Genomic DNA, 15,212 nt, shown 5'->3' on the forward strand with positions numbered 1-15,212 from the left:
CATCAACCCAAACTGCGTGGTGTCACACACCCCTACTCCAGCACCCAGATGTCATTGCGTCACTGCTGGGTGCAAAGCCCTGGGTTAAGTACAGCCATTTTCTGTAGTGAAACAGCCTGTCAGACAGGTATCACACGGCTCCTCTGGGGAATAAAAATAACTATGCAAATGAAAGAAAGGAGAAAAAGAAAAAAAAGACTACAAATGTAGTAAAACGCTTGCATTATAAACTGCAAAAGAACAGGCTGTAAAAGTTTTTCAAGAAAATAGTAAGCACTACTGAAAACAAAAAAGGAAAAAAGCATTCCTCCTCACTTCGTGCTGAATCGCGCCCCCCCCCCTTCCCACTCCCTCCTACGCCCCTCAATAAAATGAAGTTTCTGTGATATGTGAGTCTACCTCCATTAAACTAAGCCCTGGAGCTTCTGCTACAGGGGAGCTTAAATTAGGAAAGGAAGGACAGTAAGCTACCATGTTGTAAAGAGAAGTAGTAAAATTCACCTTAGCTACACTCATTACCTTTACAACACGGGAGTTTTCTGGCAAGGCTTGTGCATGAAGAACTCTCCCCCATGGAAAACTATCTCCTGTCTTCTCTCACCAGTCACACAGGGAAAAGGGAAAGCGGCAGAAGAGGTGCCACCTGGTGAATTCACCTACACCCTCCAGCCCACGGCTGGTTCCTGGGGTTTATCACCCATCCCACAACACTGCTGCCTTCCCTAACACAGTTCTGTTACTCGGTGAGACAGGAGGTGTCCACGTTTCCCCTCCCGCAGGTCTGCCTGTGGAGGTTTTCAGGGGCCAGGGCTTTCCCTGCCCCACGGTCGCTTGCTGCCCCAGCGATGCTCCCAAGCGGCCGTGCTGCTGGCCAGGCATCCTGCCACTGCTCCGAGCAAGGCACTCGCCTGCATCTCATGAGCTGTGTATGGGCAAATCTTTCATTTTTCTTTCATTACCCCGGCATGTACTGTCACTTAATTTTTATGTATGCAATCCTTCCTGACAAATATGATCTGCTGCCTGGTAATTCATCTGACGTTCATTCTGTTCCTTGCTCTAATTACGGCTCCCATTCCTGACACGGCGGCGGCCGTGCTGCCACAGCCCGGTGGTACACCTGTCAGACGGGTCGTGGTACTGCCTAATGCCCTTTTATGCCAGTCTGATGCTAGCAAATACAAGGAAAGAAAAAAAAAAATTAGATGAATATATTTGCATAAGCCATGCATTCAATTCATGGGTCAGCAGCCAGAGAAATGATGGTTCAGGGTGGTTGCCAGGGCAACGTGGCTACGGGAAGTGCCCGGCATCACAGCCTGGGTCCACACGGGTACTGCACTCTGGTTTGCAGGGTGTTCATCACTCGCAGCTACTTAAACAAATGTCTTAATTAAACCAAAACCAAGATCAGTAGATTTCCTGCTGTTACAAAACCTGTATGTCTGGCAAATTACCAACACACACACACATAAAAAAAGGCAAAGAGCTTCAAGTCTGCATATTTTTTGATTGTTAAAGCCTTCTTTTTACTTGGATACAAGAGCCACTGGAAACGGTGATGTGTTCATCCCTCCCACACCACACCACCTTCAATATCACTCACTGCTGCTCCCTTACTGTTTTGCACCTTATTCACCTGTTTCCAGGATGCTGTTGATTTGATGAAGGGCAAGGTTCATGCAGAAGAGGCTTAACTCTTCCTACACGAGCCTTCTCAATTAAGAGAGCGCAACCCTGGTAAAGGTCACAAGCTTGGCTTACATGTGCAGCCAGTTTCCAAGCCCCAATTTATTCTTATTAATATAGTAAGTGCAGCAGTCAAACTAGATAAGATCATATAATTACACATGATCATATTTTTTGCCTGTTCAGATGATGTGATTGTAACTTTCTGTGAAGAGGATTTATTTTAATCTATTAAGTGTAGTGTGTATATATCCTAGGATAGCTTTTGATGCAAAGGGAAATCTAGTGTTTTATTCAAGTCAATTATCTAAATGGCCTGCCCCGCTTTTTAAGCACGCACAGAATAAGGTATGCATCTTCCTTTCTTGTCCACCGAGAAGCCCCAGTGCTGCTGGTGAGTATTATCAATTAAGTTTGTACTCATAGAAGAAACAAATGAGCAAGACTCACATTCAGTGGAGGCAACTGCACAGTGAAACACCATGTTCCAAAATCTAGTCACAGCGCTACATGTAAAAGAGCTTAAATACTGCACTAAAAGCCAAAGTTCCTTCCGTGCTGTAACACAGAAGTACCTTTGCGACTCAAAATAATTGAGACCCATTAATAAAACCAGAAAAATCAGCCACCTCTCCAGAGGCTACAGAGACAATTATGGAATACTTCATACTATAAGACTTACATAACTACTGTAAGAACTATATGTATAGTACACTTTTCTATAGCATTGTAGTTAATGCCAATGGCAAAAATGAGGGAGAGAGGAACCCAGATACCCTAAACCACTCAATTTCAATTCCCAGTAAAATGCTGGAAATATCATCATGCTACTTACAAACCACAAAAAACAGAACAAGAAACAAGTAATCACTATCATTATGACTGGTTCACAAGTATCATGACAAATGATAATTTTTTTTTTCCAATGATAATGTAAGAGTCTTCAGAGGGAAGGAAACACAAGCAACAGATGCATTACACCTTTAACGCTTTTATCAAGGGCTTATATAACTTTACTTATAAGCAAACTGTTAAATCTGTCTAAATGAAACTACTTAATGGATGCAAAATTGGTTGGAAAAGCAGTTTGCTAAAGTAGAATGCTACTTCAAGTGAAACCCTGCAAGACAGCCACTAGCTCTAGCTCTGTTCAACACGTGCATTAATATGGGGGACTGGCAATGCTTTTGCCTTTGTGGGTAACATGAAGGTGAGATAAACCAAAGCACTGCAGAGTACAGAATAAAAATTCAGAGTGATCACAAGTAGGAGAGTCTGGAAATGGGATACAGTTCAGTAAGAATAAAAGCAAGGTACTACACTTTGGCAAGAACAACTAGCTGCACTGACAGAAGAGCAGCAAAACAACCTTCAGATATGTGGAAAACATTAAGAAAACTTGGATATTTAAAGCCCAAGATGAGTTTACAGTGAAGTCCTTTTTTGGAACAGATGAACCCGGAGGGCTCTGAACACTGCCCTCACCTCAGATGACAGTCACAACCCCTGTTCAGGCTAAGATGGCTAAAAATGGTGGTGGTGCACCATGTAATTCCACGAAGCAGAGCACAGGCAAATGTGCTGTCTGGACTGGAAAAGCTGCATTTGTTCCGTTTCTTATAAATCATACACTTACCAGGCCAGACTTTCCAGAAAAAAAAAAATTAAAGTGGAGTTTTAAAACAAAAAAATACTTATTAATTTCATATGAAGAGTATTTAAAACATGTTATCACAGAAAATATAGTATGTATCAAGCTTCTGTCATAGTAGGCCAACAGACATCATTTCTTTTGAACATCACAGCTGACAATGGTATGGCAGTGCTTGCTTAGCGTCTGTGAGTACCATCTTACCTAAGGAATGTGCTGCAGTGGTTTTAGAACTAAAAAAACGGCCTAATCCAAGATCTCCCAGCTTCACCACCCCTGTGGCTGTTATAAAGACGTTGGCTGGTTTTATATCTGCAAGAAGAAAAAGGTAAGAGGTCAAAGCCACAAAAGGTTACTTGGTTCTAATACTGCAATAGAAACATAGCCTGGAGCGCGCTCTGTACAAAAGAGGCTTGAGCAGAACCGTGTTTCTTTTTACCTTTGATAGGCTGAATCTTCCAAGACTTCAAGCTACACACACACACACACAAATCAGAGCATACTTCCCAGCACACAAGAAATACCAATGAGGGAAAAAGTAAGAAACAGCACAACAGAAGAGAGGCAACCTCTAACTGATGGAAATCAAGAGCAGTAAGTCTGTTTCTCTTTGGAAATGATCATTTTCTACAAGAAACTGTACTGCCCACCATTGTCCCCTCACAGCAAAGGCTAATTACTGTCCCACATACATATACATGAGTTCTGGGCTCTATATACAGTCCAGTTTGTTCACAGAGTGTAAAAATTACCAGAACCCCAGTTTCTCAAGCAGTCATGTCAGGACTGAGTTAGTGAGGCTCTTTGCTCACATTAAAGCAGACTAAAATGTGTGAGGCTCCAAATTTCAGCCACCAATTACAGACCTAATTCAGGTACAACTGATAAACTGCATCGGGTTGTCTAAAGGAGGAAAAACAACATCACACTGCTGAAAAAAATAGTGAAGAATTCAGTACTTCAGAGCAAAAGGGAAATAACAAGCAGCAGAAATGGATATTGGTGTCTTTTGGGACATTTGCATTTCCTGGGTCAAGTCCTTCACAAAGGATTTATGCTGAAAGAATCAAGGTAATTTTTGGATAGAGCTCAAAGTTATGAAAAGTTCTAAGACAAGAGATTCAAAAATAATTAATGAAAATAGAGAACAGGTTATGAGAGTGTGGGACATATTTGTATTAATCTTTCAGAAAAGCTTGCAAGACAGAAAACCTCTTCTAAGCCCTCTAAGGTCACAGCTAATATAATGAAGACTATCTTAGAGTTCACCGTATCCAGGAGTCTCAGCATTTTACTTCTGACACTCCTCTAATGGCAAGTTTGACACTTCTACTTAATATCAGCGTCTGGAATACAAAGCAGCTCATCTTCCTAATACCACACTCACTTCGGACTGAGTCCTTTAACAATGAGGCAAAGAGACAGAAGGAGAAATCCATCTTGCAAGCTCCAGCCTCTCTAAACATGCATTGGCTGAACATCAGCATAATTGTTTTTGAATGTAGGCGCTTACTAATTGGAACATTATATTATTATTCAGTGAAAAGAGACTGAATTAATGTTACCTCTGTGCATCACCCTGCGGGAGTGCATGTGTTCAACTGCACTGCATAACTGCACAAAATATTTCCACACCGTCCTTTCCGGGATTAACCGTTTCTGCTTTTTAAAATACTGTGGGAGGAAATAAATAAAAGATCAGTGAAAAAGCAACATATTTGACTCGTTCCTGGACTTGTGTTAGGCAGCTGCAGGTTGCTCATGTCTTCCAGATCTGCAGCAGCATGACTTTTCTTCTGATTAGCTTTTAACTCCTTCTCTCTACATGTAAACTTCAGTGCAGTTCACTAATTAACAACTATTATGAAAAATATGCTTAAATAGGTTTGACATTTTTGAATGGACACCAATTATAATTACCATTAGTCTCCTTAATTACCCTGCAAAACATATGTAATGCCTCAAAACAATGAATGTCTCAAATATTTTGCCTTAAGTAACAAAAGATCATAAAAAAAATCTTGTAAACATTCATTATTGTACAATCTATTAACAATGATAAGGTAATCTGTTCCTCCTTTTTAAAAGATGGCTAGAGCATCAATAAAGTATCCATGTTTCTTCTGTGATCAGGTAGAATAATACATTCTATTTCATGTATAATAGGAATACTAAATCAACCAAACTATCTCTAGTGAGACAAAAAGACACTACTGATCAGGAGACACACAGATCTGGAAAAAGATCATTTTGTGTGCATTTATGCAGTGCCAACTATAGCTGAGTCTGGATTCAGTGGACCTCTGGGTACTAATAGCTCTCAAATAAAATAATTGTAAGCATAATGCACACAATATGAAGGAGTGCAGCACGGTGATGGTTCCCTGGAATACTGAAGTTGTCCTCCCCAGCAACTTATTACAGGAATAAATAACCAGCTGCATGCTTCAGCAAAGGGTAAACATTATGTACCTTCAGCTATTCTTTTACCATTTCAGAAATACGCAACAGCCATATACATCACATGGAAAGCATGACTGCCTCCTCTGAGGCACCCCAAAAATCACACTACTTCGAATTACTGGTCCCCGACTTCTCACTGCTTCTCCCTGTGCTAGACCACTGAGCTACTTCATCCAGAGCATTAACAAAATACACATGTAATACACTTCCAGAAGTTTATTTATCCTCATCCTTTGATATACAAGGTGTCACTGGATAACAACTAGCTCTGAAACACTGTACACCCTTCTAGCACACTGCAACTGCATCTTTTGCATCATACCCTTGAGAATTTCCACCAGCAGCATGCAAGAGCAAGAATAAAGGAAGGAAATTCGTCATTGCCCCTTTCTGCATCTTGTGCTTTTTCCTCTCAGTAGAGACATCTGATGTCCATTGTCACATTTTATATTTTATGTGAAGTGCTGTTACTGGTTCGTGTTTGACTCAAGTAATGGCAAATCTTCTTTTGCAGATCAGCTGTGAAGGGGCACAACCCTGCAATTCCCCAGGCAGCAAATCTGACAGATTGCAACAGTTTCAAACCAAAACTTGATAGAGAGCTCAGAGAAATTACAGAGGGTGAGGGATAAAGTGTTATATACACAATAAAATTCTTTAATTCTCATTGAAGTATTTAAGAGTGGACATGCAAGGCCACAAGTGATAAATTTCTAAATGTCATGTCCAATCAGATTCGCCTGACATTTACAAGAAAGTCCCAACTCTCCAGTGGGTTATCCTGCAGCACTCCCTTACATCAGCTTTACAATACCTCATAAATAATGCAGGCACCAGGGGCGTGACAAAGACAGTCCCTGTTTTTATCACTCTCGCACCTTCAGAGTGTTGTTACTGCTGTTCCTACCACCTCCTGGAAACTGAAAATCCTCACGTAAGCTTAAATTCCCAAGGGGTGGGGGTGGGGGCAGGCAGGCAAATTCCCCTTCCACAATTAAAGCTATATTTAGGACGAGACTTTTGTTACCTCTTGGTTTTAGGCGTCTGTCCGTCCTGTCCCCGGCCCCCCCCCCCCCCGGTAAATAAATAAGGAATTCCAAGATTTGTACCAATAGGAAATCATCATTTATATGACCTTGAAAAAACCTAGTGCATCTTCTTTATGCCTGCAATAAACATGTGGGAAAACAGACCAGGCTGGGGAGCGCTGGCAGAAAGAACACAAGTTGCAGTGCTGTTCAAGTTATCAAACTAAGAATCTATAAATAATGTTTTGGAAAAAAGTAACTCCTATTTATAAAATGACACAAAAAGTAATTTTAAAAAATTAAATAACCAATCTTGGTAGATAAATGAACATATTTATCAGTAGAGAATGTTTTAAACTAAAAACTGTAAGTGAAATAAATGCAAATATTTTATGTGATGGTATCTCACAATTATGTAGGTAAAGCTTTTTATAAGTTAAGATTTAAAAATCAAGCAAAACACTTGCACACCCCAGGACGATCACAGCTCTAACTCCTGCTCTCACAGCTCTCGCTTTCTTTCCATCTTTAACCACAACTACAAAAAGCCTGAGATAAACTGCAAGTTTCCCAGGATCTGTTGGGAAAAGGGTAAAACATACAAGAAGCCACAAGAAAACACCAAAAGACAAAAATACACAAGAGCTCTCCCCAGGCAGGACAAGCTCTGTCTCCACAAGGCCAAGTGAGCCCGCCCAGGACTCCGATGGCTGCCCAGGACCCCAACGGCCGCGGCAGCAGGCGGTGGCTCCTGCTACTGAGCAGCTGTATCTGGAATTTTGGGGCTCTCCCCAGGAATGGCTCTGCCAACTGCCTGTTCCCAGCTCGCTCGCCCAGGGGGACTCTCCTGCGAGATGGAGCAGATTCTCATGGATACTGTAAATTTAGCTGTTGACTATGGACTAAATGGATAACTTGTTTGACAGCCTTTGGCCTAGTGCCTCACAGCTCTGCTGGCAAAGAAAACAAATCTGTTAATAAGATATTTTAACTGTGACAACAAGGAGGAGGAGAACTTTCCAAACATTCATTTATGATAATTACAGAATAATGATGGCAAAAAAACAGGTAAAACACGGAGAGAAGGTTGAGAGTGCTAACAAACATGATATAACACATCTGTTCTCACAAGGGATGTATGTCTAAAGATTAACATGTCAAAGAAAATATAAAAGCAGGTGGTAACAGCTTAACTAAAGCTGGTTTGCAGCAATACAAGTATTCCTAAGAGCAACATAAAAGAAGAACAAGTACTTGAAACATTTTCTCAAACCCAAATCCCCACTGCAAAGAAAGTCAATACACTTTCTTGAATGTCTTCAGAGTGGCAGACAGGCTATGTGAATAGCAAATCTAACAATAATTAAATGTCCCCATCAATCACAGACTGGATAAATCAACCTTGCAAATAACACATACGTCCCACCAAATAATACAGAGGCTTGCTCCCTCCAGAAGCAGTGACCAGAAGCAAGCAGCATAGCTTGGTGCATGTCAAACGCCACCAGGCACTTCAGTTTAGGCTCTGGAAGCACCCTGTGGGTGTGCAAAATTGCAAACAGAAAATAAAGTGCTTCCAGCACAGATGTGCTTACCCCCACTGCCACGTGTCTGCTTAACCGTGGAAGTTTGTAGCACCTCCAGAATCAACATGTCCTTACCTTAATCATCTGAGAGAGATCACCAGCGTCAGCAAGTTCCAGGACAATGTTAAGTTCATTGTCTTCAATAAAAGAATCCAAATACTTAATTATATTTGGGTGGTTCAGTTGCTGCAGATAGAGGGAACGCAAGAAAGAAACTTAGAACGCTGTAGTAACAACTCCAAGATACAATACATGTACTGCTTTTGTAATCATTATGCAAAACAGTTCACAATAGGTGCAACTAGAAACTGTGCTCTGAGTTACTGTAGACAAATATCCTGTAAGAAATACAATGTATTGCAAGTACAGCATAATAAAGTGTCTTGAGTAAAGAGCAATATAGCCTAAAATAGCGTGAAACAACCTTTTCCAATGTAAGCTCACAAAATATTTAAAATCAATGTCCCGAAAGAAGCTTTGTTAAGCAGTAACTGATCCCCACCCACCCCTTAAATATAAACAGACCCCCCCCAACTGTTGATTACGGTACACCTTGACGTCTCTTTGCTCCTTAGAACAGAATTAAATTAAAACTCTGATGGAAGAAAACAATGCACAAATTACATATGTCAGTTTATTCTTCTAATTATTTATGCTTGCCTCTTCAGTGATTACTTCTTTTCATTTCAGGTATAGCTTCCTATATTCACAACTGCTATTTTAATTTTCTTTTTTCTCCTACATTTCTTTAAAAATGGCATCTTCTCAGATTGTTACATTTTACTCATGGGACTAAATTAAGAAACAGGCTCAAGAAATTAAAATTTGTTTTAATATTTTATGTCTGAATTTCTTAACGTGGAAAACTGTAATTGCTTAGAAGATAATGTACTATCTAGAGATCTCTTTGCTCATTTTGCTTTAGATTATCTTTCTCTTGTGCTCTTACAAATGCAGTAAATTTAGAAACTACTAAAGTGAGCATTTCATCTACTAAACAGCTGTGACTCAACTTGTCTATTCCAGGGGTTACAAAGCCAAAAGAAACACTGTTATGATCCATCACGCTAATCACTCCTCTCTGCATGCACATTAGGGGATAGATTCTTCTTTGCAATGCCTCGACACTAGCACACATTAGCGTTAATGGGATCCATGTGCAGGCATCAGGAGAAGAACATTCCCACAAGCCCAAGCCTTAAATAAATAAATAAAAGTCACAGCCCACCATTTCTATAGAAATTTCTTTTAAATGTCTGCTCTCAGGTACCCTGACTGAAGATGAACTTTGAGTGAAAAAAAAGCACCAAACCGCTGAGAACAGCCCTTGGCCCTTAATGCACACTGGGGTGCCGTTCCCCCCCATCACCACGTGCACTACCGTGACAGAGACAATGCCTGGGTACTGCTCTTGTGGATACAGGAGAGCCTAGGATTTAGGGGATGTTTTCTGTCCTCCTTAGGATGCTCTGCTGGGAACTCTCCCCAGAGTTCCCAAAGGCATCAAGGAGTTCAAGCAGTCAAACAAGCCTTTTCCTAACCCTCAGCACCGCGTGCCAATAAAATACAAGAGCAAAACACTACAACTGCAACAGGGAACGAAAACCACACACTGCTGAGGCAGCTACTACACCAACATCTTCCCTGTCCTGACCCCAGCCTTTACTTAGTTTATTTTGTATAACAAAGCCCAACTTAGTCAGATCCAAGCACTGCTTAACCAATACAAAAAATTTAAGTACCTTTTTTGTGAGACTGTACACACATTTTCTGATGGTTTTTATTGATTTGAAGAAACCCATTAGATCTAAAAGAGGAATGTTTCTTCTATTACAGTGAAGTATAAAATTAAAAGCAAATAAACAAACCACCCATGCCATCATGCTCGCTTCTGTGGTAGCTCTTTTGATGAAGCGGTCTCCGAGGACTCCTCTCGCAGCAGCAAAAGCTGACGCCACCCTCTGCAGAAACCAAGCAGAGGGACGAGTGCCCCAGAAAGAGCCTTACTAGACTCTCTTCTCTGCTGGAAAACCCAGCAGACTGCCCATGACCTTTCAGAGGTGTGAATGCAGAAGTACACATTTTTTTTCCTCTAATTCACGGACCCTTGAACACTGTTTTCCCAGCCAGCTAGGTAAACCACTATGGATAAGCCAAACTTCCATTCTCCACTCTTTCTGTCGTCAAAATTTTAAGTACATATATTGACTCTGGGTTGGGTTTTTTTTAATAACTACTGTATATTCATGCAGCGTGGAAAAAGCCACCTGAATTTTCTTCTGTATATTCATTCTCACCAATCCTCAAATGCACAAAACATTACAAACACTTTATCTTGGGTTAATGACATTTCCTATTTCTTTAATGCATCCTAGAAGTCCAACGGCAGTTAATGCCTGATGTGTATGCACAGCAGCACTGTCAGCACGAGGCATGCAGAAGGGTAAGCCACCTCTAAATGAGTGGCTGTGGGTGCTGGCAGCCCAAATGCTGATTACAGCTGTATTACTGAGCTGCTTTGCCTAAACCTTTTCGCCAGAAATACACTGAAAGGAACATAAAATTTCATCTCGCTTCTGTTAAATTTTGAATAATTATAGCCCCTTTGTTCCTGATATAGAAGTCTTTGATCAAAACAGAAAAAGTACTTTGACAGGGATGGACTACAGTAAATCTATGCAACTCCTTCACAAACTCCTCAATGGTCTACATTAAAAATAAAAACAACAAATAAAGAAAAGCTCTTATAGCAAATTGTTTTAGTAATAGTCTAAAAATACTTCATACTAGACACCAGAATTTAGAAGTAGCAAGAAGTTTTTAAAAATATCAATATCCCATATTACATGGCCAGACACTAGACATCTGCAAGGCAGACATGTACATCACATCTACAGAGTGATGAAAAAATACCTGGATTGAGCAGGATTTAACCAGACTCTAAAATACTGGGCTGAATCAGGTCCTTGGCACACTTTATACTTTCTAGACATAGGAACAACTATCTTAATTGATAAACTCAGGAAGTGAAATTTATTTTATCTTCTAATACAATGATGCTAAAAATGCTGGAATTAAAATTGAGAATAGTCATTCATTTAGGAAAAACACACTTGTCCTGCTTTCCTGAAGCTGCACACATGCTATTCCTAAAGGAACCAAAATGTGAAAAGCTCACAACAGACCCAGAAACCCCATGAAATTCCATAAAAAGCCAGACCAGAGGCCAAGCATACTCCGCAGCAAGAACTTAACTGTCACTTTTAAAAACTTTCTCCTGCTTCCAGGCACAGACTGTTCTGCCCCATGCTGCATAAGCAGTAATGCCTGCTGCCCAGCCCCAAGAAGGGAGCTGTGTCCTCCTCTGATGAAGCAGCTCTGAAGCTTTTAAACGTGACTAAAGCTTTTAAACGTGACTTTTCACAACAGTCCCAACACAACCACATCTTCGGTTATTTCTGTGAAGCTGTGACAACAGCCAGTTCTCACAGAGTGAAGAGTGATTAATTAGCAAAGGATGAGTTGCAGATATATTGATCTGATCCGTTACTCGTCTTACGGCACAGAGTGATGTGTGGTCCAGCTGCTGACAGACACACCAGCCCTTCCCTGCCCACAGACAGGCTCTGAGTGATGCTGCCTGCAGGAACAGCCTGCGCCTGCACGGGGTCAGCGAACACGCTGACCACAACAGCATCGTAACACAGCTCCAAAATCGGTAACTTCAACTTTGATTACTTTTTACTTACTATCTGCTGATCTTCTCAGAAGCTGAGCTACACACATCTTGGATAACATTCAATGTATTTTGTTAGCTCTGAGTGGAAAGCTAGTAGTCATTTGAAGGAAGTGAACTACACACAATATTAATATATTCCCTTTGCATGTCTAACACAACAGGATTCAAGCTGACTTTTTAACGTACTCAAACTTCAGAATCTTCAGATGGAGCTACACAACTGTCCAAGAAGAATTGTTGAAATTCAACAATAAAGATTAATTAAACTACCAGCACAATAATGTTTTGCAAAATAAACAGCATATTAGTACCTTCCTGTAGACTGCCAGCAACTATGCCTGCTCTTCCCCTCACCGCAGCTAAATGAATTTACTGGTATGTTTTCTATTCTTCTACAAAATACCGTGCAAACCAATCCAGTTTTACTAACCAGTATTTTTCAACGCAGAATTGCACTTTGCTGGTCTAACGGAAACTCCATCCCACCAGAGAGCTCCAGCTACTATTTAAAAAACAATCTCCAACAAGAAGCTGGAAGCATGGCAAACATGCTACCCTGCTCAGAAGACAACCACTGAAGACTTCAGAACATGTACAGATACTGCTTAATTCCAGACAAACAGAGGCTTTTAACTTAAACACGTTGGCTCAGAGACAGGTAACAACAGCTTTTGTCTTCAAAAGGAGCTAATTCAGGCTTCCAATACTGCTGCAGCTAGACAGCTTTGGTGATGGTATAAAGACTGGGGAGAGTAAGTAATTTAAATGACTTCAGCAGTGGATAGGGAAGCCCTACACCGCTCAGTGTATCATATTAGTGTTCACAGCAACCGTAGTTTGGTATCTGGCTTCTTGGAGAACTTGTCTCTAGCAGATGAGGTTGCCTCTGGCCACCCCACATGGGTGGCTGGGCGCTGAGCTTCTGGAGGCTCCTGTCAGCATGGGTATTTTATTTTCAGTTTCCTCTGATTCTAGTAAATGTGCACATTCTGCTCTGAATAAATCTAGTGCAAGTTTACAATATCTTCCATAACCAGACTTCAAGACAAAACTGTTTAGACTACCTAGAACCCAAAAATATCACAAATTCTGGCTTTGAATGTTAATGTTGGCATTATTTTTCTCCATGACTGTTAAGCAACTGGATCATGTTCACACAACATCCTGTATGCCTTTGCTGCAGTCTAGCAGACTCAAGCTTTGTCTACAACTGCATGGATATAAATTGACAATTTAAATAGAAATACCTAAAAACACATTTAGAAAATGAATTATTTAATACTTTTAGAATTAAATTTGACTAGCTGAACTAAAATTTTAGCCTTCTACAATCTGTTGCATTTACTCAAAATACGTATTTGAAGTGCAATGCATATATATTTCCTACCAACATTTTGAAATAAATTACCGAGATGGAAAAAAGCACTAGTTTGTTTCATCACTTAAAAAGTACTCCTTGGTTTCATCGCCTTTACCTACACTACGATTTTTCATGCGTGTTATGTGTGTGTGTGTGTATATATATATACACACACACACCACACCCCCCCCCCCCTTTTCTCATTTAGCTAGTTCATTAATTAGCTTATTTTAAAGTGACAAACAAAACACGTAAAGGGCAGAATTTACATGCCTCTCAAAGAGGAGTACTTGCTTTTTTACAACAGAAAGATTAACAGATTCCTTAGACTATAGGCAAAAACCTCAGTAAAATTAAGTTTTAAGCCAAAATTCTTGCATCATGTAGGCATTCCAGTTTGCAAAAGAAAGCACAGTCTATTAAGATAATTCTGTCTGCTACTTAAGCTTTATTTGCTATAAAAGGCAAGTGACTGTTGCCAACCTGAAAACAATTTTTTTCTCAAAACAAAAAATGGAAAAAGTCATTGTAAAAATTCTTACCTTCAACAGGTCAATTTCTTTAATGCAATCTTGCCTAGCCTTGGCATCCATCATTTCAAAAATCTTCAAAGACAAAAACATAGAAGATTAAAATGAACAACAAAAAGAAGATTTTTATATTTTAACAAGAAATTGGTCTTTTCTCTCCTAATTTGTATATCCTCTGCCATAATGAGTATTCACACAATCCCCAGATCAAAGAAAGATCAATGTTTTCTTTATTTTGAACCCGCTAAAGGGCCAGGAATAGAGTAAAATTAATTTTAGAACCCGTAGGCAATATTCTAAGCAGCAAAAAAAATAAAGATACTACTTTATGAATTTGCTGTTATGATTTTCAAAACATAGTTATCTTAGTTACTATTAATTTCACATGGTAAATAAAAGATAAAATGTTTACTTTTTTCTTTTAAACAGAGATAATAGCTCCCACTGACTTCTCTGTAATAATTAACAATAATATTGAGCATTAATATTCATTTTGTAATAATCAGGGAGTAAGGCACTAGAAACATGAGTTTAAAGGATGTGATGAAGGATGAAAGGCAAATTTCCTCAAACAAAATGCTGTTCTGAATGCTGCACAATACTTCAAGCATTGTTACAAAACTATACTGCTTGCAGTAAAGTTTTTCAGAAATTCATCTAAAACTCCCTCAGCAAGCGCAGGCATTTTCCCCTTTGTGTTCATGTTCTCCTGATTCACCTCTGTCACAACAGCAGTCTCCTAGCTAAATACCTATGACCATTAGGGCCTCATTCTTTCACACACATTTAATTACGATTTAGTGAATCCTTTATAAAAAGTAAAACAAAAATTTAAAAATAAATACGAAGTTGCACCATTACTACATAATTCTGATTTAGAAACATAAACCCACTCCAGGATGACGAGGGGTAAAGGCCACGCAGTGCAAACAGACTGCTCAAAACTGCAATGGGGTCCCACATAGGGTACACAGGCTATAGGCAAAGCAGCCCCAGAGAATACAGCCCAGGGGCAGGCAGGAGCGCAGTGGGGCCACCTGGCCTCTCGCATCCAGACGTAAACTGAGCACCATGAAACTATCCTGACCTAATCAGTTATTTGTAAAACTGCTTTGAGACCTTCAGAAGCATTATTTTTTATTCTGTATCTTGAAATAATAAAGAAA

At 39.9% G+C, this 15,212-nt stretch overlaps 1 protein-coding gene across 3 annotated transcripts in view; it reads right to left on the bottom strand.

Moving 5' to 3' along the window:
• Nucleotides 1-15,212, bottom strand: part of NEK6 (NIMA related kinase 6) — an 84,183-nt gene that overhangs the window by 19,095 nt on the left and 49,876 nt on the right. For all 3 annotated transcript variants that reach the window (XM_056352877.1, XM_056352875.1, XM_056352876.1), the window contains exons 4-7: nt 14,059-14,121; nt 8,493-8,603; nt 4,906-5,014; nt 3,545-3,652 (exon numbers count right to left, since the gene is read on the bottom strand). In XM_056352877.1, coding sequence (XP_056208852.1) covers nt 3,545-3,652; nt 4,906-5,014; nt 8,493-8,603; nt 14,059-14,121 — 391 coding nt within the window. The remainder of the gene's footprint in view (nt 1-3,544; nt 3,653-4,905; nt 5,015-8,492; nt 8,604-14,058; nt 14,122-15,212) is intronic.

This window comes from Falco biarmicus, chromosome 9 (genome assembly GCF_023638135.1).
Source record: "Falco biarmicus isolate bFalBia1 chromosome 9, bFalBia1.pri, whole genome shotgun sequence".
Taxonomy (NCBI): domain Eukaryota; kingdom Metazoa; phylum Chordata; class Aves; order Falconiformes; family Falconidae; genus Falco; species Falco biarmicus.